The 24,679-nt window shown below is 40.4% G+C and overlaps 1 protein-coding gene across 1 annotated transcript in view; it reads right to left on the reverse strand.

The window, feature by feature from the left end:
- The window catches only part of CDC42BPB (CDC42 binding protein kinase beta), a 133,890-nt gene that overhangs the window by 83,307 nt on the left and 25,904 nt on the right, over positions 1-24,679 (reverse strand). Inside the window, 1 exon segment of the mRNA XM_044435862.1 lies at positions 9,791-9,882. Coding sequence (XP_044291797.1) covers positions 9,791-9,882 — 92 coding nt within the window.

Raw genomic sequence — 24,679 nt, forward strand, 5'->3', positions numbered from 1 at the left:
AGTGGCCGCAGGATTGGAAAAGGTCAGTTTACATTCCGATCCCAAAGAAGGGCAATGCCAAAAAATGTTCAAACTACTGCACCATTGCACTCATTTCACATGCTAGCAAAGTGGTGCTCAAAATCCTACAAGCTAGGCTCCAGCAGTATGTGGACTGAGAACTACCAGAAGTACAGGCAGGATTTCGAATAGGGAGAGGAACTAGAGATCAAATTGCCAACATACGCTGGATCATGGAGAAAGCTAGGGAGTTCCAGAAAAACATCTGCTTCATTGGATCACAACCAATTGTGGCAAGTTCTTAAAGAGATGGGAATACCAGACCTTCTTGTCTCTTAAGAAACCTATATGCGGATCAAGAAGCAACAGTGAGAACTGGACATGGAACCACTGATCGGTTCAAAATTGAGAAAGGAGTTTGGCAAGGCTGTATATTGTCACCCTGCCTATTTAACTTATAAGCAGAGCACATTATGAGAAAAGTGGGGCTAGATGAATCACCAGTTGGAATTAAGATTGCTGGGAGAAATAACAACCTCAGATATGCAGATAATACCACTCTAATGGCAGAAAGTAAAGAGGAACTAAAGTGCCTCTTGATGCGGGTGAAGGAGGAGAGTGCAAAAGTTGGCTTGAAACTCAACATTAAGAAAACGAAGATCACAGCATCCAGTCCTCTCACTTCCTGCCAAATAGATGGGGAAGAAATGGAGGTAGTGACAGATTTTATTTTCCTGGGCTCCAAGATCACCGCAGATGGGGACTGCAGCCAAGAAATTAAAGGAAGCTTGCTCCTTGGGAGGAAAGCTATGGCAAATCTAGACAGCATACTAAAAAGCAGAGACATTACCCTGCCAACAAAAGTGCGTATAGTCAAGGATATGGTTTTCCCAGTTGCAATGTATGGCTGTGAAAACTGGACCATAAGGAAGGCTGAGCGCCAAAGGATTGAGGCCTTTGAATTGTGGTGCTGGAGGAGACTCCTGCGAGTCCCTTGGACCACAAGGCGATCAAACCGGTCAGTCTTAGAGGAGATCAACCCTGACTGCTCTTTAGAAGGCCAGATACTGAAGATGAAACTCAAATACTTTGGCCACCTAATGAGAAGGAAGGACTCCCTGGAGAAGAGCCTAATGCTGGGAACAATAGATGGCAAAAGAACAAGGGGACGGCAGAGAATGAGGTGGCTAGATGGAGTCACTGAAGCAGTTGATGTGAGCTTAGGTGGACTCTGGGGGATACTGGAAGACAGGAGGCCTAGAGGAATGTTGTCCATGGGGTCGTGATGGGCCGGACACAACTTCGTGACTAACAACAACAACAACAGGCTCATATGAGAGAACTTGGTCCTAAATAGTATCACATTTTAAAGGTCCTATCTGACACTTTGAATTGGGCTGAAAACATAATGAGAGCCAGAGCAGTTGTTTCAGCAATGGGGTGACAAGATCCAGTTAATAATCAGACTGCTATATTTTTAGCTTGATGAAGGTTCTCTGGACACCCTTCAGGAGCTGCATGTAAAGTGCACTGCAGAAGTCTCCTAATGTAATCAAGGCTGAGTCACCATTGCCAGCTCTCCCCACACCCAGAAATCGGGATAAACTAAGCTCAGCAAAAGCACCTTTAGTCATTACTTTCATCTGATCATCAAGGGTCAAAAGAACACTTGAACTATAAATCTATATTTACAAAGGGAGAGCTATCTCATACAGCAATAGGTTGCACCTTATTGCTTGAGTAGCTGTTCTACCGATCCACATCTGTCTTGTTTGGATTTGGTTTCCATATGTTAGTGCTTATTCAGTCTACTACTGACTCCATACACTGGTTCAAAATTTTCTTGATGGAAAGAAAAGATACAGCTGGGTGCTATCTGCATTGTGATGACATTGAACCCCAGGTCCCTTGCTCAGGCATTTTATACAAATAGTAAGCAGCATGGAAGACATGCTGATGAGCCTTCTTCAATCTGGTTCATTCCAGTCATACTGGGTGGGGCTGATCTAGGCCAGGGGTTCCCAAGTTTTTTGGACTCATGCACACATCTGACATTTGAGGAACTGCTAAGGGCACTAACACAAAATGGCTCCCACGGTGGGTGTGGCTTCTTAAATAATGGCTGCCATGGGTAGAGAACAGTGAGATAAAGAAGAGAGCAAATTCGTACAGATAGAAAGGGAGAGAAAGAAGGCAGTTAGGATGGGAAAGGGGGAGAAATGGCAAGGAAAGGAGTGTAGAGGAAATAGGGAGCTGAGGAACTGGGAGTAGGGAGAGTGAGCAAAGAGGAAAATGTGGGTGGACAGTGGACAGAAAGCAACTTTCTCTGTTTGCCAGGTAATAACTAATTTGTAGTTGGTACAGGAACAGGAAGGAGAACTTTTTGTTTGTTTTTTAAATTAAAAATAGATTATTGAAGAAAGCAGGACTTTGAGAGCTTCATGGGGGCCTCTGAAGGTAAAAGTGGGTCCCAAGTCATCTCCTGCAACTACACTGGAGACTCCTGAATCAGATGGCACTAGATTTGGGAAGACTACCATAGAGCAATGACCAAGGAGATATACAGGAGTTCCCTACTACCACCTACTGGAGAAGGGGGAATCAACAACACCACAAAAGCATGTCTAAGTCCCCACTCAGTCGGTAAGCAAGAATGAAGCCACCTAGGAACCCAGCAGACACCAACTGACATATATTCCAGCAGTCTAATGTTAGGGCAATCAAAGCGGTTTCTGTCCTAAAACTAGGCCTAAAGTCCAGTTGAAATGGATCTAGATAGTTAGAAAGACATGGAGTTGAGTAATGACCATGTATGGCAATTTTGTTTTTCATATTCTTTATCTGTGGTGCTGTCCTGATGTACACTGAACATGGCATATCTATTGACTAGCTTGTACTGGGGCATACAGAGGGTCTTAACCCAGTACTAATGCCCAGGATTAGACAATGTCCCCAGATGTTACTCCCCGGACAACTCAAACATTTTGTTAGGCAAGCTGTTACCTAGCTAGAGAAGGAACTCATGTGTATTATTGGATTTTGTTCCTGAGAAGCAGGGGATTATATCTCTTCCTCTGAGATAGACAGGTACTTGTAAGCTTTGAGAAGCTTATAATATAGAATTCAACACAAGAAAGGCAACAAAGGATAGGAAGGAGATCAAGACACAGGAACACACAGTTACTTCATATTCAGGATTAACTACCAAAAGGTACCTAGACTAAGAGGTTAAAAAGAAAAGTATGGATGTCTCTATACTATCTTCAAAAGCAGCAACATATGAAGCAGTACATGCTCCACAGTCACCATCCTGACCTGGGCACTAGTTCAGGCAGTCCTCATTGCATTGATTACATGAGGATGTTTCATCAGTACCTCATTCATGAAAAGTCTATGCCACTGCTCTCAGACTGGCTACTTACAAAATGATTTGCATGGCTCGTTAGTTTCCTGGCCATTGAAGAGCAGTCCAGGGAATGCGAGAGTGTTTCCAAGGCTGCATTCATATCCACAAAATGACTACACTGATTAGTAATATTGCATATATAAATTTCTGCACATTTTAAGCATGGAGTGTGATAAAATCTCGAATGAAGAAGTGCTACTGAACCTGAATATGCAGTTATCCCCTTATACTATTGCCAGTCCAATCAAACCAGGTTCTTAGATCACTGAAAAATATAGAAGCCTTTTTCATTTCATCAGTCTTTTAGACTGACAAGCCAAGCAATTGCAGCCTGTTCTTTTAATCAAAGTTGCTGTCTAGACTCAAAAATGCAATCAGCAGCTGCTCAGTGTCCTCATTTGCTTATGACAGATATCACATTTGGGGAGGAGAGGTCTCACTTGGTATTCTGCTCTTTAGTCTCTGGGAAAAACCAAATACCGGCCATTTATTTCTTTCCCCAGGGGTGCCATTTTGTATGATGCAACGGACTTGCCAATATGGAGCAGCTTTTAAGTGGGTGGTGTCATGGCTGAGTGAGACATCACACACCAGATTTTCCAGAAATTTGTAAGACAAAATCAAAATCCTGTCCAGACCCACATAACTGCAGATTGTTTGTGCTACTTTGTGCTTTCCTGGCAGCTGTCAAGGGAAAGCAAAAGTACAAGGAATATCTGCTTGTGAAATTATGTAGCAAGTAGATCACCCCCTCCAGAGCAAGATCCTCCAGTTTCTTTTGGTTGGACCTGACTGTTCTCAGTATCACCATCTTCTCTATCCTTTCCCAAGTCTCTGGTGCTCAGGAAATTTATCTGCAGCCTTGCTGGGTCAATGTCTCTTCGAAAGATGACATCTCCAAGAAAGTTGCCCAGCCAAGGCTTCCCATTTCAGATCCCTCAGAAGCATACACCTCTGCACCTGTGCAAGGTCAATATATTAAACAAAACAATATATTAACAAAATATGTGCACAAATTTCTTGAGTTCAAAAAAAAAAAAAAAAAAAAAGGCCATGGCAAACCATTGACAAGCTTCTCCAATGTGTTGCTTGGACACTTTGAAGGGACTATCAATGGCCATCACCTCTGAGATCCCACACATGTGTAAGTTACACACTTCTGCTTTCATGTAACGATCCCATTTTAGTGTTTACCATAATTTGGAAGGTCAGCTCTCTTGTTTTTGCTTCAATAGAGTAAAAATCTCATAGTACTTTAGTTTACTATGAAATGAGCTTCCATGTATTGAGTTCAGTTCATCAGATACATATAATGAAGGGAATACATGAGCATGAAAGCTTATGGTATAAAATGTGTTCTTCTTTAAAATTATGTGACTCTTTTTGCTGTTTTCACTACAAAATTTTGCATTACATTGAACTGAAAAGCAGCTTCAATTGCCTATTTAAGTACCCCTTTGAACTATTTATGGAAAGAAATGGCACTTTATAACAATGTTAGTCAACTGTAGACACCAACATAGAAATACTTTACTTTTTATGAAACACAAATTAATGTCCAATTTTTTGGTACATGCTTCTTTAATCAAGTTGTTAATCTGAACATCTGTAATACTTGTTAAACACACAGAGCACCATTATAATTAGACTGTTCACACCTCCATACTACAGCACTCTATTGTACTGTATAATAATTCTAACTTGTGTGCATTGTGCTGAAAAATATATAGCTTTAAAATGCTTCTTAAAGAAATTTCTAATAGATACACTAAAACTACTTAAGTTCCACAGATTATAGATGCTAAGGCAGCTTTCCTGAGTAAGATTAAAGTACACGAAGGCACTGTCTGTCTCTCTGTTGGGTTTACAAGCAGTTCCAAAGTGCAGAGGTCAAACAATCATATTACTGTTCATAAGTACAGTAGGACCCCCATATCTATGGAGGAAAGGTTCCAAGCGCCCCCACCCCCAGCAGATGATTTAAGCTGTGGGTAGTGGCCAACACTGTACAGTTAGCCCTCCACATTTGTGGGGGTTAGGGGTCCAGGAGCCCCATGAAAGTGGAAAAACTGTGACTATCTCTACCCCCACCCCCACCCCTTAATTCTTTTATACTGTTGACCATACAAGTACTAGTAGCTGCATTACAATTACCTCATTTGCAACTTGAATAACCTTTAGCTTAAAACAAGACCCAACATGCCAGATGCAGTCCACTCCAGGAAAGCTTGTCCTGCATTGTGTTGTGAGCCTCATGCACCGCCACATGACTGCTCCCAAGTCCAGCACCTACCCCACCATTGCCTGTCATGGCAGCAACTGGGAAAAGGGGCATTCCCCACATGGCTGTCCGTGGAGCAGTAGGCTGCAAAACTCCAAATAATTCTAACTTTTCAGACCACAGTCAACTGAAACAGTGGATATGGGAGTTTTACTGCCATACTGCCATAAAATGATACCTATTCCTAAACAGGCACTCAAGAACCACATCTCATGAAGGCTGTTCTTATCCTTCCTAGTTTACATGTTTGATGCAAACAAACATTGCACTGAAGTATGACACTACACATACTACAAACCCACACCACACTAAGGATCAAAATTCCATTATCTACAGAACCATTCACAGAGAAAGCAAGAGTTTGATTAAAACAGTGCCACCCCAGAGGTCAGCTATTCTGACCCAAAGCTGTAAAAGGCTGTAGTAAAAGCGGACAAAACAACAGTCATAGAATGCTCAGGCAGAGCAGAAAAGGAGCTATGAAGAGTAAAAAGATCTCTTCCACAGGTCACTGAAAGAAATAATATTGTACGTAGGTTTATTATTATTTTGAACCTGGCCTTGAAGATTGGAAGTATCTTTTTAAACAGAGAAGCAACTTGCAGGTGAATCAAGACCATGTAGCAAATAACAGCCCTTAACACAAGGCTATGTTTCCATTCTAGGACTGGAACAAAAGTATTGGTGACAGGCCTAAAGCAAGCACAGGAACCACACTGTGCCTCTTTCCTTTCAACTCATGTATTTGGAATCCAAGGAGAACCAAGCAAGTCACTTATCAAGTTTTCCAAATGTAATGATGCAGGAGAAGCAGTTGCACAAGTGGTGCTCTCCAAAATCTCCACATGCTGCCCACCAAGTCTCCCCACAAACCCTGGAGAACTTCAAAAGTGCTTGTAATGCATAGCAAGTCAATCCACCTGGAGGAAGAGGTGAGGAATAAGAAATAAGATGCTCCAGTCCACATATACAAACCCTTTCAGTCAACCAAAAGCATTATGTACCTGCAGTCAGAGACTGCCAATCAATCCACAAGACTGATTTAAAACTTATGCCAATCAATCCACAATGATGGAGAATTGGTAACATTAGCAACTTTGTATAAAGAAAACCTGTATAAAATATTTTATAGTTGGTATCTGTCACCAAATATGTTTCTAAATATGTCAAATGGATGTTGGAAATATAAACATTAATCGGGTATTTTCTATCATATGTGGTGGACTTGCGATAATGCGAAAAAGTATTGGATTAAAATACATAAAGGGCTTGAAGAAATGTTACAAGAATCCTTAGTTTTTAAACCTGAAGTCTTCTTGTTAGGCACTATACCTGTTGATATTAGTAAACAAGAAATTTATTTGATTTTACATGTAATTACTGTGGTAAGGATTGCATTTGCTCAATACTGAAAAAGTGAAAAACCTCCCACCGACGAACTGATCCTAAAAAAGTTCTTGGACGGTGCAGAAACGGATAGATTGACTTTGTCACTGAAAGAGAAAGAAGATATTGATTTCTATCAAACTTGGGACTCTTTTTATTATTGGCTAGAGAAATGGGACTTTGTATAGATTTAAATCTGTTTTTAAGTTATCATAAATGGAAAAAAATGTGGGGTCTGACCCAGCAGGTCCGATGTTTCTGATGATTGATGTTGTTTTTAGTTTTTCTTTGTTTTAGGGTTAAATTTTGAATAAAACTTATTTAAAAAAAACATACAAGATCACTTGAGATCCAGTCTATCAGTTAGGTTTTGCATCTGAGAAGGCAAAAGTACTAGCCCAGTCATTATCTGCATAAGATAGTCCTTTTTATCTGAATATATGTTGCAGTATTGTACATGACTAAATGGGCTCTTAGAATGTTAATCTGGTGTCATTCACCAACACCTTAAGAGGTCCCCTTTCCTTGCAAAAGGGAAACACCACTGTGAGTCTAAACTTTAAGCAGGTGATAATCTTCCCATGACAAAGTGACTGAATCTAAGTCCCTCAACAAAAGTTAGCTCTTACTGATAGTCTCCACCGATTTTACAGAAAGTAAGAATCAAAGATGCTGCTTTGATCCTTACATTACATTGTCCAAGGTCATCGGTTTGGAAATTATATTTGCAAAGATATGGCCATAGGATATAATGGAGCATGTTTAGACATGCTAGTTCTACAGAAGTGCTTTGGTAGCTCAACAGGTCAGGAGAGAAACGGGTGACCCTGTCGATCACCTGACAGAATGTCCTGGTTGATACTCCTGGCCCTCTTGGTAGCTTTTGATACCACTAACCTGTTGTAAGCCGCCCCGAGGCTTTGTTGCGATGGGGGTGGCATAAAAATGTTTTAAATAAATAACCATGGCATCTCTGCTGCTGCAAGCATCTGAGTTAGGGGTAGGAAGGTATTTCAGAAGGTGGTACATAGGGAATATTGCTCAGCTCCATAGATTCTGCAGCATGGACCTCCTCTGGTATCAGTTATAGTTTCCATTCTACCCAGTATGTGCATGAAGCCTGCTGAGTGGGATTATTGAGAGATGTGGACATGGAGCTCTAACTTTCTTGTATATCTTCACCAGGTGAAACTGTGAATATGGTAAGTGCCTGGCTATGAAATAGACTTGTTGAGGTCTAATAAAATGAAGCTTTATCTAGACAAGGCTGAGAAGTTGCTAGTGGGTGGTGTTTCTCATGGAGGGTGCTTCATCTGCTTTCGGATGCGGACTCCCTTGAAGGAGCCCAGTTGTAATTCAGGGATCTTTCTTGATCCATTTCTGTCACTTGAGGCACAGGTGGCCTCTGTGGCATGTAATGTCTTCCAACTTCTGTTGGTGGCCTTATCTGGACAGTCATCTATGAACTGGTAACCCTGCAAATTAGAAATGTACTGTACATGGGACTGACCTTTAAGACTGCTCAGAAACTTGTGAAAAATGGACAGCCAGACTAACAATTGGCACCAGAAGGTCTGAGCATATAACACCAATTCTGGCTTACTTGAATTGGCTGCCTATGTGCTTACTAGCCCAATTCAAAGTGATGGCTTTCACCTATAAGCATTGCATGGCTTGGGACTGCAACATCTGCTCGAATGCCTCGAGGATCAACATCTGGGGCCTTGCTCTAAGTACCACTTCCAAAAGAGAGGGCAGTAAAAGTGACGGGACTTTATCAGTGGTGGTCCCTCCAAATATGGAACAATATTCATTCCAAATATGAATATTGTTCAATTGAAGCCCACCTGGAACCACCAACTCTGTCATCTTTTTGGTTCCAGGTTAACTTTATAATCTTTTCCCTGTTACTTAATGGCATACTGAGACATTTATGTCAGCTGTTTTAATACTTCTGACTTGTACTGAAATTATTTTAGCTGTTAAATTGTTTTTAAATTTTGTATATTGATAATCTTTATATAGTATTTTATTGAATTTCTGGTTTGTGTATTTTGCGTATTGTTGTGAACCACCCAGAGTGTTTCAGCAACAGTACAGAAATGAAAAAAGGTCCCTTTGTTTTCATAATTTCTGTTCATTCAGTTTACCAGTCATTAAAAGTGTGTCATGAAGACATTCCTACCTATTTTATATATTATTCTATTCCATAAACTAAAGGATACTGCATGGCAGTCACAGATTAAATACAGAATCTAGAAGGGTGGATATATAACAAAGAATTGTAAAATACGTTAAAACCAAAGTATGTATTGCTTCAGAAGCTTTTTTGACATTTACTTATGTCCTATGTATGTTTAGATGATTTTTTAAAAAAATTGTTATACTGTTATTATTTATGTATTTATGTATCCTTTGTAAGCCGCCCTGAGGCTCTGTTGCGATGGGGCGGCATAGAAATGTTATAAATAAATAAATAAATAAATAAATAAATAAATAAGGAGATATACAATTCTGAGTAGGCCCAAGTTAATATGGCTAAGGAGCATACTGGAAGTTCTAGGATTTGTTTTCTGACCAAAGCTGCATAGGATTACAAACTTAGTCTGAAGAATTACATTTTGTTAAAAAGAAATAACTTGAAAGTAAAGTATGCAGGGCATTTGCTAAAACATTCCAATAAACATATCTAAAACAGAGCTCCAAAGGCATCTTACCTCACCAAATGCTCCTCTGCCAATGACTTTTATTATTTCAAAGTCATCTCGATGAAGCTGCATTTCCTTCACCAACTGTGTAAATGGCTTTCCTGTTGAAAGAAAGAAGAAAACGCAAATTAAAGACCGTACATTAGTCCAACCATGCAAATAAGCCAATAAAATGGTATTAGCATACCTGCCCACACTTATATTAGCAATCTATGGTATGTTGTTGCTAAAGAAAAAAAGAAACTTATTTTCTTCCAATTTAACAGAAGTGTCCCACTGGTTATCTTATTGTTAAAGAAGTAACCTGCTGTGTGGCTCTTAATGAGTCAACATTAGCCAATCTGAGTGCTTTTTCTGTTATATTACACCCTCCCAGTTAAATTTACAGTAGCATCTGCAATGGAAGGTCCAGGACCAAATCCAGCCCTACCACCAGCTGCCAGCTGGATGTGCTGAGTAAGTGGCTGCCACAGTAGCTCCAGGAACGCCATTTCTGATAACTCATAGGGTGGGGGCTGGGGGGGTGCTAATCTACCATCACCCATTCCCTCACATAAAAATAGTTGCTGATCAGAGGTTTACCAAAACTAGTCAGATTAGATTCTAGAGAAACAGTCTCTAAGCATTACATCACTCATATAAAGTATGAAATGAAGGTTGTGTTCAGAGCATTTCAAGTTGTGCCTAGTAAACTAATCATTTTACAAACAGATAATATATGTTTCAAATTGCTTCAGAGCTCTCTCTCAGGGAAGCGTCAGAAGTATTTTAGCAGCCATTCCTGGGTGTAGCACAGAAATCAGTAGCTCATCCAATAAGCCTAGCATTTTCTATTTGCCCTGTCAAAGTCCTCTTTGCAGTTTTCAGGCCACAATAATAAGAAGAGTTATAACAACACAATAGAGGATAACCTGATACAGCAACAACTGAATAAATTATGAAATCAGAATTCTCCAGTAAACCACAGCATAAAGGTACTTCGATCAGCAAATAAACTAGAAGTTTTGCAATACTGTCAGAGAAGAAATCATGAGACAGTTCTAAGATCCAGCAGCTGCTCTCTCCTGAACATAGTGCCCATCCAGGCCTGCCTACAGAACCATTCTCTTCTAGGGGCCTAAACTGTAGGTTGGGAAGGGTCTGGGTGGGTGCGTGGATGGAACACAACCCAACAGTAGGTGGGGTTGAAGGGTAATACATAATTCTAACCAATCTGAACATTCCTCCCACCCCCAAGTATATAAAGCACAGCTCAGTTCTAAGCAAGTCTACTCAGTAGTATGTCCCAGTGCTACAGTTCTCATCCTGCAAAAGCACAACTCAATTCTCTGCAAGGTATTTGAAGTGTAATTGCCTTTAAATACCATTTCCAGCAGCTTATCAGAAAAAAAGAGCAGAAGAAACTTGTGGGCCAGATGAGGAGCCCTTGGAAGCAGCACATGGCCTGCAGGCCAGAGTCCCTAGGCTTGTCCTAAACAATGACAGCAAAACCGAAAGCAACAATATGTCCAGAACAAACTGTATTATCTCTCTTGCTCTCTTATGTTTTAAATAATTCAACTTTAAAAGAAATGTAAATGCAAGCAGGGAAGGGGGGAGCAAGAAGAGAACAGTGATGGGTCCTCTCCCCACCTGTATTTATCAGTTTTAAGATGGAATGTCAGCACGGCTTCTGTACTCCAGATTCACCTATACTTCATAAAAATGCATTTTTAAATCTATGGCTTTGGCTTCTAAAACTGTGATATACTTCAGAACTACATCCAGAGATGGAAAGAGGAAAAAAAGGCAACAAAGATGAGTAAGGCTTGTTATTTTTCTTTTGAAAAGCAGTCATGGAGGCAGGGGGGTTCTAGAGATATTTCTATTCTTCTCTCTCTAGAGGCCCACGGGCCGCATCCAGCCCGCCATGCCCATTTATCCAGCCCAGCTCAGAAGTTTTGGGCCCCCTGCGCCTGGCTTGCATGCTCAGAGATGGTTTTGGACTTGCTCGGAGATCTCTGAGCGACCGAGCGACTGAGCCAGTTGCCGCTCCACACGCATGCCTACTGCCACCTCACCGGCCCTTTCCCCTGGGCATCCCCACCTCACCAGTCCGTGCCCGTCACCTTTCAACTGGCCCCCTGTTGAAAGAGTTTGAGGATCTCTGCTCTAGAAGGCATCTACCTTCCTACAAAGTAGGAAACTGACTTGTCTGAAGAAGAGCCTCTTTTTTCCTTCTCTATACTGGCTGAGTTCACACAGCATGACAACCCACACTGGCAATAAACCACAGTAGGTTGATTTGTTTTGTGAAGTATCATTGATGAGCTGGATAATCAGGCTCAATGTAGGATCTTCACTCCCTCATCCCTCCCACTTCCTTCAGGTTTGAATCACGGGGGATACCACAAATAAGCATGAGTCTCCATTTTCCAAAAGCCACAAATGGAAGCTGATTTCTGGAAGCTGTGACTGCCAGAAAGATCCAGTTACACCATCAGGGCCCCTTCCTGCCTTGACACACAGTGGGAAAAATAGAAGAGCAGACTGACTACCCTGTAGTTCCTGCTACTTCTGTGATGCTTCATTTGCTCCATGGCACGGAGGTGCCACTGATAAAGCCCTCAGGCAGCATGCGGGAGCTGGTGATCTGATCTAGTATTAATAATGGCCTTGATGCAGACGCTCAGTCTACAGAAGATGTCAGTGTTTCTGGTCAGTCAAAAAAGCAGCTCAGGGAATAGGAATTTAACCTATGCTGGCTGCAGCTATAACCACCAGCAGTTTTACAGTTTGTCTAAACCTAAATGCCCAGGATTTGATGGTTGCTAAAGGTGCATTTCCACTGCTGGTGACTATCAGGGGTGGCCCAGAAGTGCATCTGCATAGTTAAGGTTAATGCATCAGTCGCTTTTATCTCTAGAGAGGTGCATGACTGGCCACAGTTGTGCATGACTTTTGAAACTTCAACTGGTCCAAAATGCTGTAGCCAAATGGTTGCCTAAGAGTGATTACAGGGAGCACACGAAACCTTTATTAACTGCTTCACTGGCTACCAGTCTGTTTCCCAGCACAATTTGAACTGTATTCTTTAAGGCTTTAAGATCTTTGCGGGAGGGTCTTCTGTAAGTCTGGCCAGCACTGGAGGTATAACTACTAAAAATATGAGAGAAGGCTTTTCCAGTAGCCACTTCCAAGCTCTGGAGTTCCCTGCTATGAGAGGCTAAGCTTCCCTCCTTCTCCATTGTCCTTTCTTTCCTAAGTGAACACATTTTTATTCAGGCAGGCCTTTGACTTGTAAGCAGCTCTGCAGATGAAGGGTTTTAATTGGTGGGTACTACTTCTTGTATTTTTATGTTTTTATAAATCTGTTTTTATATTACGTTTTACTACAAATTTTACTTTGCATATTTTATTGTTAGACACCTTGAGCACCGTGTTTGGCAGAAAGATGCAAAACAAATTAAGTAAGAAAAACAGTATTTCCATTTATTCCCTCAAGCCCAAACCAGTTCTTCATACTTACATTTAAAATTAAAGGGAGGGGGGAGAGAGTGAAGGAGGTGGACTCTCTCAACACTGAGACACAATTTCAAAAGATCAGGCTCTCTCTTGAACAAGGAGGGGACTTCAGGTCAAATCAATTACACAGATATAGAGTATACAGTCACTTCCTTGTACATGAAGCATACCAAGGTATAACATATCTTCAGAGAGCAAGCTATCCAAAGATATGCAAGTGAAAACCCTAAGAAATTTGCCCCCACCCTTACCTACAATCATTGATGTATGCAGATTGTACCTGAGTGTTCATTTCTTCCAACAAAGAAGAGTTTTCATAGATTCCTTAAGAAGTTTTGCAGGGCACAGCTACATGCAAAACTTGAGGAAGTAGTGTGGGAACACATTAAGATTTTGTATTACTAAGAAAACTATGCTGTAATAGAACCCAGTACTTGGGAGGTTGATAAGAGAGCTGAACAGATATCGAGGCAGTGGATTAATTAAAACTGCAAATGACACATTAAGTTAAGAGATTTTTTAGGAAAAATATGTTCTACTTTAAAAAACAAAGAACAGAACGCAGCTTTATGCTTTGATTTCTACTGTTACTCTTTTAAACCAAGCTGAAATGTCTTTAGATCTCTTGCCAAACCTCTTGTTTACATAATATTTTAATGTGACTTCTTTCAGAATGTAGAACAGAAGCATCTACACTATGCAAGATTAGATAGCTGAGCAGAACCTAATGTGTCTGGCTTTTTCCCCAGCACATCATGATTAAACAACATATTTATTTCATGACAGTGCAATTAATACATGTGCCATTTACATAATTCTCATACAAGTCCAAATGTACTTCCTTGTAGTCACACAGTTCACTCAGTTAAAACCATACAAAATAACTTAGCAGAATGAGCCCTGGCGTGATAGTGCAGAACATAACCTCAGAATAGAGACAGGGGGCCCTATTTTTGAATACTTCATAATTTTAGACTCATTGCAAATAGAAGATTGCAGAAGATTTAGAGGAAGGTATTAAAAACTGTAACCCTTATTGTAAGACTGAATTAGTTCATGCTACTCTCTCATTCTGTTGCATGTGAAAATAAGTTTTAGACTTAGTAGAGGAGGAGAGAAAATTTGGACTGTGCCACCTTCCTTGCAGCTGGGCATCATCTATAGATCTGTTTTACAAGCATTCGTTATGTCCCACAATGTTGTTTTTTTTAAGACCAGCCCACACCCACAAAATATTAATAAAGAAAATTGATCTAGCACACTACTGTAATGTTTCTGAGGTGAAAACATCTCATGGGGACAAGGCATCTCTCCCAATCTTCTGTGAAGCTACTGCTTGTTACCTTATGCAAACCAAATCACTGTCTGTATGGCAATGTGATCTCTATCCACCTTTATTTCTCTCTATCCACCTCTCTGTCTCACACACATATGCACACACACAATTTACAAAGATTGATAAGGAATATTCAAAGTGTCCTGTTTGTGAATGACCTAGATACATTTGCATGGAATACGAAGCCTATCCCAATACAAACACTGTTATTTTACCTTTTGTTGCTATTTTTGAAGGGACAAAATGAGGGTATACTGAGAATGTGTACTATGAGGAAGTGTTAAGGAGGCTAAATCAGAACAAAAAGATTCTTAACTCTCATTTAAGCCTCCAACAAAAAAAAGAGTATCTGACAGTATGGCCAAATTGAAAATTGAACAAGGACTTCCAGGCACTTATATCACATTACATCTGAGTACCTTGAAAGCCTATCTCCAACCAGCTGCATACTTGAAAATAAAGTGACTAATAAACCATAATATACCAATAATAGATAGCTCTAAATAGCCTTAGGCAGATATTCGTGCAAACTGATTAAGTAATCAGTCTGATTAGTAATAAGTCTTTAGGATTTTCTTAAGATTTACAAAACAAGATTTGAAAAATCCTCAGCAATATTAAGACAAATGACTTAAAAGAAGAAATGAGGGGTATCCTTCAGCGTTTTCAGTTCTTTTCATACTGCTCATAGGACACTGGCTTATATCTGATTGGATTCTTTATCCTAGTATTATAATATGGTTGGCCTTGGCTCTCCAGGGTCTCTTTTATCACCTTGCAACATGACTCTTCTGACTGGAGATGTTGGAGATTGAAACTAGGTCTTCCAACATGCATGTAAGATGCTTTACCCTTGAATGATGACCTGTCTCTGTGGATGGCATTTCAAATTTCACACTTCTGAGGAGGAAAATACTCAAATGTTGATGCAACTGACAAACCTTGAAATTGGTTGCCTTTTGTAGATCTTAGAGGTATAATCAAGAACACTGAACAATAGGCTTACTATGTTGTAGCTTTCCACAAACTGTCTTCCTCCAATAACCTATATGAGAAACTGTATAATTTGCACATACATTAATAGTAGTTCTCAAAGCTGTACAGTAGTTCTCCCTACAGAAGCATGGCCACTTGCTAAGGAAGGTTCAAGCTGCTGTGTATACTGTGATCTGGTACAGAATCAAGTTGTGGATCCCCATGTTGATTTATGGTGCGAGGGATTGTCTACTTTTCTAAAGCTTTCTGTTTGACAACTTAAAATATGTTGTGAGTCCACATAATCCTGCCTCTTAACTTTTCATTTAATCTGCTCACCCATGAGCAGGATGACAATAGGGAACACTACAAGTCAAACCTTCAGTTGTCTTTGGCCTAGGCTATACACCATTGTTTCCTCTGGAGAGTGGCATCCCTGTGGTGAGTTTCCCACCCCTCCAGTTGCATCATTTAGTAAATTTGCAGTGTGAGTTCTAGCTACCATGGAGATTGCTCTCCACACTATTTCACTAGCAAACCCAGTACACAATAGCCCTGAATCACAAGAGATAGCAGGATCAGAGAGTTACCACCATGGTTGGCACCCTTCTCACTGTGACATGCAGCTGTGGACCTTATGTTTGCTTAGATTGCAAACTGCCTTCTTTCCACTTAGTATTTTTTTAAATAACAAATAAATTTGATACTGGCATCTCTTCTGGACTGAACTGAAGAAAAATCTTCTTATGCATGCTTATATTTGCAGCTTTCTAAGAAGCTGTTTATTTAATTAAGGTTGATTTTAGAAAGCAAGCAAGATGTGAGTCACTTCAAAACTCAAGGTATAATTCATACAGATAATTCCCTTCTATTCGAATTGGTAGTATAACACAACTACTACATGCAGCAAGTATAACAGTAGCCTTATTAACAGCTATGTTACTTCTGCAATTCAGTGACTGGGTTTGCACTTCACTAGGCTGGTTGACAGGGCTGTGTGGTGTCAACTTTGGCTTTTATTTTTTATTTTTGTACCATTCAATGGCTGAAGATCTCTGGGCAGTTTACAACAGTTCATAAAAATAAAGCAATAAAATACCCTAAATTCCAAAATACAAAAAATTAAAAGCAAAATTAAAAACAGCTAAAGTAACAACTTTAGTAAGCCCTGTACAACACCTGGGATGCCCCCCCCCCCGGCAAGTCTTTTAAATGGTATATCTTTAAGAGGCCTATCTTTAAAAGTCTCAAAATAAAAGGCCATACTCATATCAATTGGTGCTGAAAAGATGAAAAGGTTAACACCAGGCAGGCCTTAGTGGGGAGGTCATTCCATGGAAAGGGGGGAATAAACTGTAAAAGCTGCCCCCTCTATTCCTGCCCTCCAAGCCTTCCTTGGAGGAAGGATCCCATGTAGCCTCCAGGTAAATGGTGCTTGGGAGAGGTGCTCCATCAAGAATTGTGGTTCCAAGCAATGTAAGGCTTTATAGGTTAAAACTAGCACAATGATTTGGACTTGGAATCATAATGGCAAGCATTAAGTGGACTCTTCTTTTAAGGTGAGACCTAAGATCCCACAAGCTGCAGCTTCTGATTAGTCTTCAAGGTCAGACTCACATGGAGTACATTCAGCTAATTTAGAGCATTCCAGTCCAGATAAGGGCACAGCTAGGCCATGCCACTTAAGGCTCAAATGGCCTCAGTGGCAAAGATGTACCTGGGAGAACCCTCATGTTATGAATCTGCTTCTTCAAGAGGAGTAGCTTCATCCACTCAGAGTAACCACCCACTAACAGCACTTCACCCTTGCCCTGATTGCACATCAGAGTGGCAGCCTTCATCCATTCCTGATATAGCACATCCACAGCCTCTCCTGATGAAGAGAGAAATATAAAAATAGAGTTTCATGTTATCAGTATACTGATGAACAACACACTCCAAAACTCCAGATGACCCTAGTCAGTGCTTCCATGTAAGGGTTAAATATTATGGAGGACAGAGCAGAACCCTGAGGAACTCAGTGCTATAGAAAATATGAGAGAGAACAATATTCCCCAAGCATCACCTTCTAGAGCTAGCTCTCCAAGCAGAACCATCGCAGTGCAGTAACACACTCTCCCAACTAAGACAGTTATCCCAGAAGGATAGTATTGTCTACTATTGGTCAAATAGTATCCAAAGTCACCGAGAGATCTAGGAGTTTTGACAGTGTCATACTCTCCCTGTCTTTCCCAGCATAACTCTCTCTTAGTACTGAGGGCACTGAGTGACCAAAACCTGACCTGAATCCTGACTGAAATGGATCACAAGAACATAAGAAAAGCCATACTGGATCAGACTAATGGCCTATCCAGTGTAGCATTCTGTTAACCCCATGGAAAACCAGCTTTTTTCAAGTTCAGTGACCCAAAACTGTACAAAATATTCTAAGTGTAGTCATAGCAAGGATTTGTAGAAAGGAAGTACTAGCTTGGCAGTTCTATTTTCAATTCCATTCCTACCACAGAGTTTGCCTTTTTCACAGCAGCTGCAGACTGCAGTCAAGATAGTCATGGAACTCTCCACCACAACTCCAAGAGTCCTTTCTTGATCAGTCACTGCTAGCTCAGATACCATCAGCCCACACTTAAAGTTGTGATGTTTTGTCCCAAACATGCACTACCTTATATTTGCTTACACTGAACTGCATTTGGTGTTTTGATGCCCCTCTCCCAGCTTGGAAAATTCCTTCTGAATTCCAGAAGTGTCAAGGATCCCATACAGAAGTGGTTGTACAAACTTGTCCAAGCATCTTGTCAGAATCCTTGAGCTATACCAACTGAAACTCATCCAATAAAAGTGGACCGGGCTGTGTTCTGGGTACCTCAACTGATTCAAATGGTGTCACTCTGGAGCCTAAGTCTCAGGAGTTGGAAGAGGTCTCCCCCACCCCCGGGAAGAGGTCAGAAAATACAAATATATTGCAACAGGTTCCAGATGGGTTTAAGATGTTCTGGGGCCAGTATGTAATAGGCCCAGATGCCCCAGAAAAAGAGGTGAATAAAGGCAGTGAGTTGTTTCTTGCTGCCCTCACTGCCTCTAAACATACCTGATTGTAGGCACACCAAGGTTTGTTTGCCTCCTCCAGGATTTTTCCTCCAACTGCACTCAGACTGTCTCCAATGTTATTTCATTGCTCTCAGCTCCAGTGTATACCACAGAGCCATGGGAGTTCGCAAACTGAGAGGCTACTCATGAACAATCCTGCCAACAGCCTGGGTCATTTCTGCATTTGAACAGTTTCAATGGAGCACAAGTTATATCAGCTGGGAACCCCAAGACCTCCAGAAACCCTACAGATCCATTTTCCACTAGCAGAGGGGAGAAGTCACCATCAGTCCAAATCTCAGCAGGTGATGATCTGATTATGACAAAGGGATTACATCAAAGTACTCAACATTCAGAGTGCCACCCTCATAAGCAGCTGGGAAAAAACAAAAGTCTAGAGTGTGCATTGCTCTATGTGACAGACAATTGACATGTTGGGCAAAGGTTGTGATGGAGGCCATGAAATCCTGAGCAGTCCCAGACAAGATACTCTCAGCCTGAATGTTGAAATCCCTCAGAACCCAGGGAACTCCAACAGCACATCTGATACCACTTCTGTCAGTTCAGGTAAGGAGACTAATAGCTTGTAGAATGGGCAGTACACCAGCACAATCCCCATTCTGTCCTGTTAGCCCAAAAGATGAAGGAACCACTCCAGACTAGTAATCAAATGAACAGAACAACTGGTGAGAGAGACTGAAATCCTACACACCATGGTGAAACCCTTTCCTTAGCCATCAAGGCTACTTTAATGCTGAACCAAGTCTACTCTAGTGCCCACAACTGGGAGCAATTAGCTCCTCTCCATTGGCACATCCAGATCTCTATTATATGTCAGATCTGCTACCTCACCTACTATTACATCATGGATGAAGGAAGTCTTATTCTGCATGATCTGGCATTTAAAAGCAGCATCTGAAGGCCTAAGGACAGACTGACATGACAATCACTGAAAGAGTGGCACAAGGAAGACCAGAACATGGACAAATTGTTTGCTGTCTGAGACATATTCCCATCACCTGGCTAGCCCTCTCCCAGCTACCATATTTCCCTCTATGGGAAATACACCTGGCACCAATGTTATATCCATTGCAGCGCCAAGCCAAAACACTCTTATTTTCCCACTATTTTAATTGCTGATTATACTATGCAGTTCTATATTGGTTTTCAAACAATGGTTTTTATATTGGTACAAATGGAGGTCAACTCAAAGAGGTGTTCCCCTTTGGGGGTTCCCCCTATGACTCCACTCTGCTGATGCAGGCCTACCAACCAGCAGTTTGTTAACCACCCCATACCTGCTGGCTGCATGACAGCTGATGTCCTTATTACTCTTAGTAGGCATCCAACGGGGGGGGGGGTTTGCTGGTATTATTAATAAACCACCCAGAACACATGCACTGTTGTGCTGCTGCTGGTTTGTCAGTCACCCACCTCGCCTACTTCACATGCCATGGCACCCACTCCCAGCAAGGCTAATTAGGGAAATCAGCCAGCACTTGTCCAGGATGTACAGGAGTGATTAACAAGTCACTGTGGCTTATTAACCACCCTGTGTCACATAAACCAGTTCACTTTCTTAATGTCTTAAAGCTGAAAGTAAAAATGAACATGCAACTTAAAGGAGTGGCTTTCTTCAGAGCATCTGTGAAAAACAAAACTGGTTTTAAGCTGTGTTACTGTTTCAGCACTGTGTAAAGATTTATCCAGACCATATTGTCATGTAAAGATAACTATTAAAGAGCAACTATTAGTGACTACACAGGTGTGACACACCTTTCTGTTCAATTCACTTCCTGCTAATAAACAGCAATATACAATTAGCCAGTTTCAACTTTGCTCCACACCCTGCTCACTTCCTTAGAGACTCTGTTCTAGCTGAAAGGTCAGTGCAAGTCAAACCTTTGCCTTGGGCAAAAATCCATGAAGACACGTGTGACATGCTCACTGCTGCTATAGCTGTAACTCGTGCAGTAATGAAAGCTACCCAAAGACTCCAATAGGGGACTTTTAAATTTGTAAAGAATGCTAGTGAAAGGTTCAATGTTAAATTTCAAAAGATTTTTTGTTTGTTGTTGCAAGGTTATATTGTTAGCTGCCTTGAGTATTCTGCTTCAAGTAGAAAGGTGGTATAAGAATGAATGAGCCCACAACTGTATGGGGTGCTAGATGAAAAAAAGTGAAACTGAGCAAAACTTTTAAAGACCCTGTACTATGTGTACCTCCTCCTCCACCTGCCTCTTCCTTGATGAAGTTACAGTTGATGTCACAATGATTTCAGCTCCAATATCTCACCACTCACAATCTGCAAGGGTCTACAGTCAGCACCCTGGGGAAGAAAAGAAAAGCCACAGCAAATAAGCAGAGCTGCAAGTGACTGTGCTATCTATCTGGTAATAAAGCTGGCTATAAACCAGCTTAGCCATACTGGTCCAGTTGTTGCTTGAATGGCTGCAAGCAAAAGGAAGGAAAGGTCAAGAACACTGAGATCCAGCGGGGTTTCAAGGCTATTTTGCAAACCAGGTTTAATAGATAATTATGTAACTGGTACATATGCTACTATAAGCTATAGGCAGGCCTTGTAACACTCTTAACCTTTTAACCATGCATAAGAAATCAGGAATATTCAGTTTTCTCTAGTTCTTTGAATGAAGCAAATTCAAGGGCTGTTTTATCACACACCTTTGGGAAACTTGCCAAAGTCCAAAGGTTTTCAGGAAACAATGCAATACTTTTCTATTTCAGAAGGGGCTTTTTTAGTAGCTGAGATTAAGTCATCAAAAAGCTGGGAGTTCACCAGTTCAACATTTAGCTGGATTTAACTGCATTTAAATGGGATGTATTACATTTTAATATACTTTGTTCTACAATCTGAGCAGGAAAAATAATATTTTTCTTGCTTTCTTGCCTTTTCCACAAACATGATCATAACATTAAAATTGCACCCATGAGTTCTACTATTCATACATGAATATACATACCATGCAATAGTGATCTAGATCAGCGGTTCCCAAACTGCGTTCTGCAGAACCTAGGGTTCTGCAAAATCCTTTTAGGGGTTCCACGAAAAATCTCAAAAATCAAATTTAAAACGGATTTTAAAATGAAACTGCACAAGGCCAACTATTTGATTGTCAGTTGGTGTCCAAGCAACAAACAAAGAAATGCATCATGTCATTTGGTTCCTAGGACTCTATTGTGTAGTCTTGGGAATAATTGAAAGAATTCATCTGGGATATTACCATATAATCATGTTATTCATTCATTGTATTTAAAATGTTTTCTCTCTATTTCCAAACCTATTACATTATGCAAAGCACTCAGGCAACAGGAGCAGATAAAAGAAGGAAAAATGCTGTGGGTTCACAATACTTAGTAAAAATTAGGGATAGAGTTAGGGTTCTGCAGAAAAAAATACCTTCAGAAAGTTTTTGTGACTGAAAATGAACCATTGATCTAGATATTCCAGAATGTTTTGAACTGGACAATTTGCATCTGAAAAAAAATTCTGATGTTCTAGACAGTGATTTAATTTAGCATAGCTTTTAAAAAAAGGTACAGACAGTCCCTGGGTTACAAGTTCCCTTCCTGAGAAACTGGAAATTAATCTTAAAGTTGAATTTATATGTATGTTGGATCATATAAAGTTAGCCCTCTACATTCAGGGGTTAGGGTTGCAGGAGCTCTGTGAAAATGGAAAAACTGCAAATATATCTAACCCTCCTCCACCCAAACCTACCAGTGCTTCCTTTTTGCAGCAAGGAAACGCCAGAGAGATTTCCCTTTCCTGATAGGCAGAAAGGCCTAATTTGGAGGTCTCCCTCTCTCACAGTTCACATCCTCTCTCTATGGTGGTGCTATGAAGGCCCTCCCTCTCTCCCCTTTTGCTTCTCTCTCTGTGGTAATTATGATTTTCCATAGTATTTTTTAACTAATAGGCTTTATGACAGTTCATAAGTATGGTTTTTCATAACTTGGGGACTGCCTGAGTTCCATGCTTCCGCTGTGCTTATCCCATGCTACAAAACACTTAAGATAGTTGATGATGGCAATCTGAGTGTTAAACTTTGGAATACAAGAGAAGGAAATGGAGGCTCTGCCAAGATATCTCATATTGTGGCAGCACCTGTCTCCTTTCCTAACTACTCCCAGCATGCTCATTCATGTGCTTCTCCAAGATCACTCCTGTGATCACAAAGATGCAGCCTGCATAGTCCTTTCCACACCAGCTGCAAAGTAAGGGGTAGAGAACTTTGACACCCAGCTTCAAAGATGGCATGCTTTTCTAACTTTGTGCCAGATTCTGCAAACAGTCCTGCCACCCTCTAGCAGCCATAGGATTGCACTATTAAATGTTATGCTATGTAGAAATTGTGTTAGAATGCTAGTAAACATTTAAAGGCAACAGAAAATACCTTGTTTTGCTTTTTTAAATCTAAGAAAAAAGAAACTGAAACCTGCTAAGAGGCTAATGCATTTTGCAATCCAAATAACTGTTTGATATGCTGACAACCACTCAACTTTTACAATTTGAACAATCATTAAAAGGTTGCAAAATACATAATCATTCCTGATTAACTGTTTGTCAATTTTTATTTTCCCCTTTTACAACTATTCTCTTGTTGAGTGCCATTTTCTTTGGCAGAAAGGTAGGAACAAATAAGTAATCTTAAAATTATTAATTACAAGTTTAAAACTGCCAAGCTGGCCTAATATCATATTTGCGATTGGCAGACACTCATTGTTACAAATGAACATATGACATAAGATTTCCTAAAGAAAGATAAAGCAAATCTATTCCATGGAACACTCAATTTTATAACTACTAGTTTTCTAAGCCTCCCAGAGAGCTTTAGTACAGAACTGTAATATATATCAATAATTAAATATTGCAGGAAGTAAGGCAGTATATACACTGCTGAACACCTAGAAAAGCCTGTTAGAGCACCCCAAAATTTACTAGAGAACACATGTTCCACAGTCATCCATAGCAGAAGAGACTAAGAAACTGGGAAGCATCAAAACCATTCCTTAATTCCTAGGTATGGAACACCAAAACCAATGCTTCTGAGATTGTGTTTCAGCATTCCTTGAAGGAGATAACCAGGCAAAAAGAACTGGCCTATATGCCTCAATTGATTATGTGCTGCTACAATAGTGGATGTCTAGCAAAATTAAAAGTAACATAGCAAGAAGCCAAGCCTAATGCTAGTGAAACCAAGATTCTAGATGAGTTATGAAACTAAGTAATTTTGATTTCATTATGATTAGACACCTACATTCAAAATTAAATTATAGCTGCAATGAATGAAATTTGAAAATGTGAGGAAAAACGGAAACAAATTTTAAAATACTTAAATCTGCCCATGCAACTTGTGACCCTCTGGATGTTGTACCTTACAACTTCCATCAACTATTCAGGCTAACTCTAACAGAAGCTGTAGGATACAGCATCTGGGAGAAAGAATCATTCACCTATTTAAAGGATACAATATCCACTAATATCAGAGGCATGTTTACTGTTCAATAATACAAAAACCCCCCAACAAGTTAGCACTCACTGACATTTCAATTGTGAAATGAAAAGAACATTATGAAAAGAAAAATATCAGTAGTTCCAACTAACATTCTAAGTCAGACTACTTAAATCTGAAGCCATGATCACTGACAGTTATGACTAGCCTGTAGTTTCAAAGCCAAAAATTGCATGTTCCAGAAATCTGTGGTTATGTCTAGACATTGGGTTTTTTTTAAAACTCTTTACATTAAAAAGTGTGAATAGAATTTAATTCAGAGTGCAATATATACTAAATAGAAGTGTTAGTGATATCAGCAGGTAGAATTTGTGGTCCCCTTTTAGGGTGAGGGGAACTGACAGTGTAAGAGAAGCTGATAGCAATGCCATCAGGCTGGTCTCCTAGCAGAGTCACCAAAGGCAGAATGGTCAAAGAAGAGACACCAGACTCAAGAGGTATCCACCCTCTTCAGAAGTAATG

This window comes from Varanus komodoensis, unplaced genomic scaffold, assembly GCF_004798865.1.
Source record: "Varanus komodoensis strain SLA01 unplaced genomic scaffold, ASM479886v1 scaffold3, whole genome shotgun sequence".
NCBI lineage: Eukaryota > Metazoa > Chordata > Lepidosauria > Squamata > Varanidae > Varanus > Varanus komodoensis.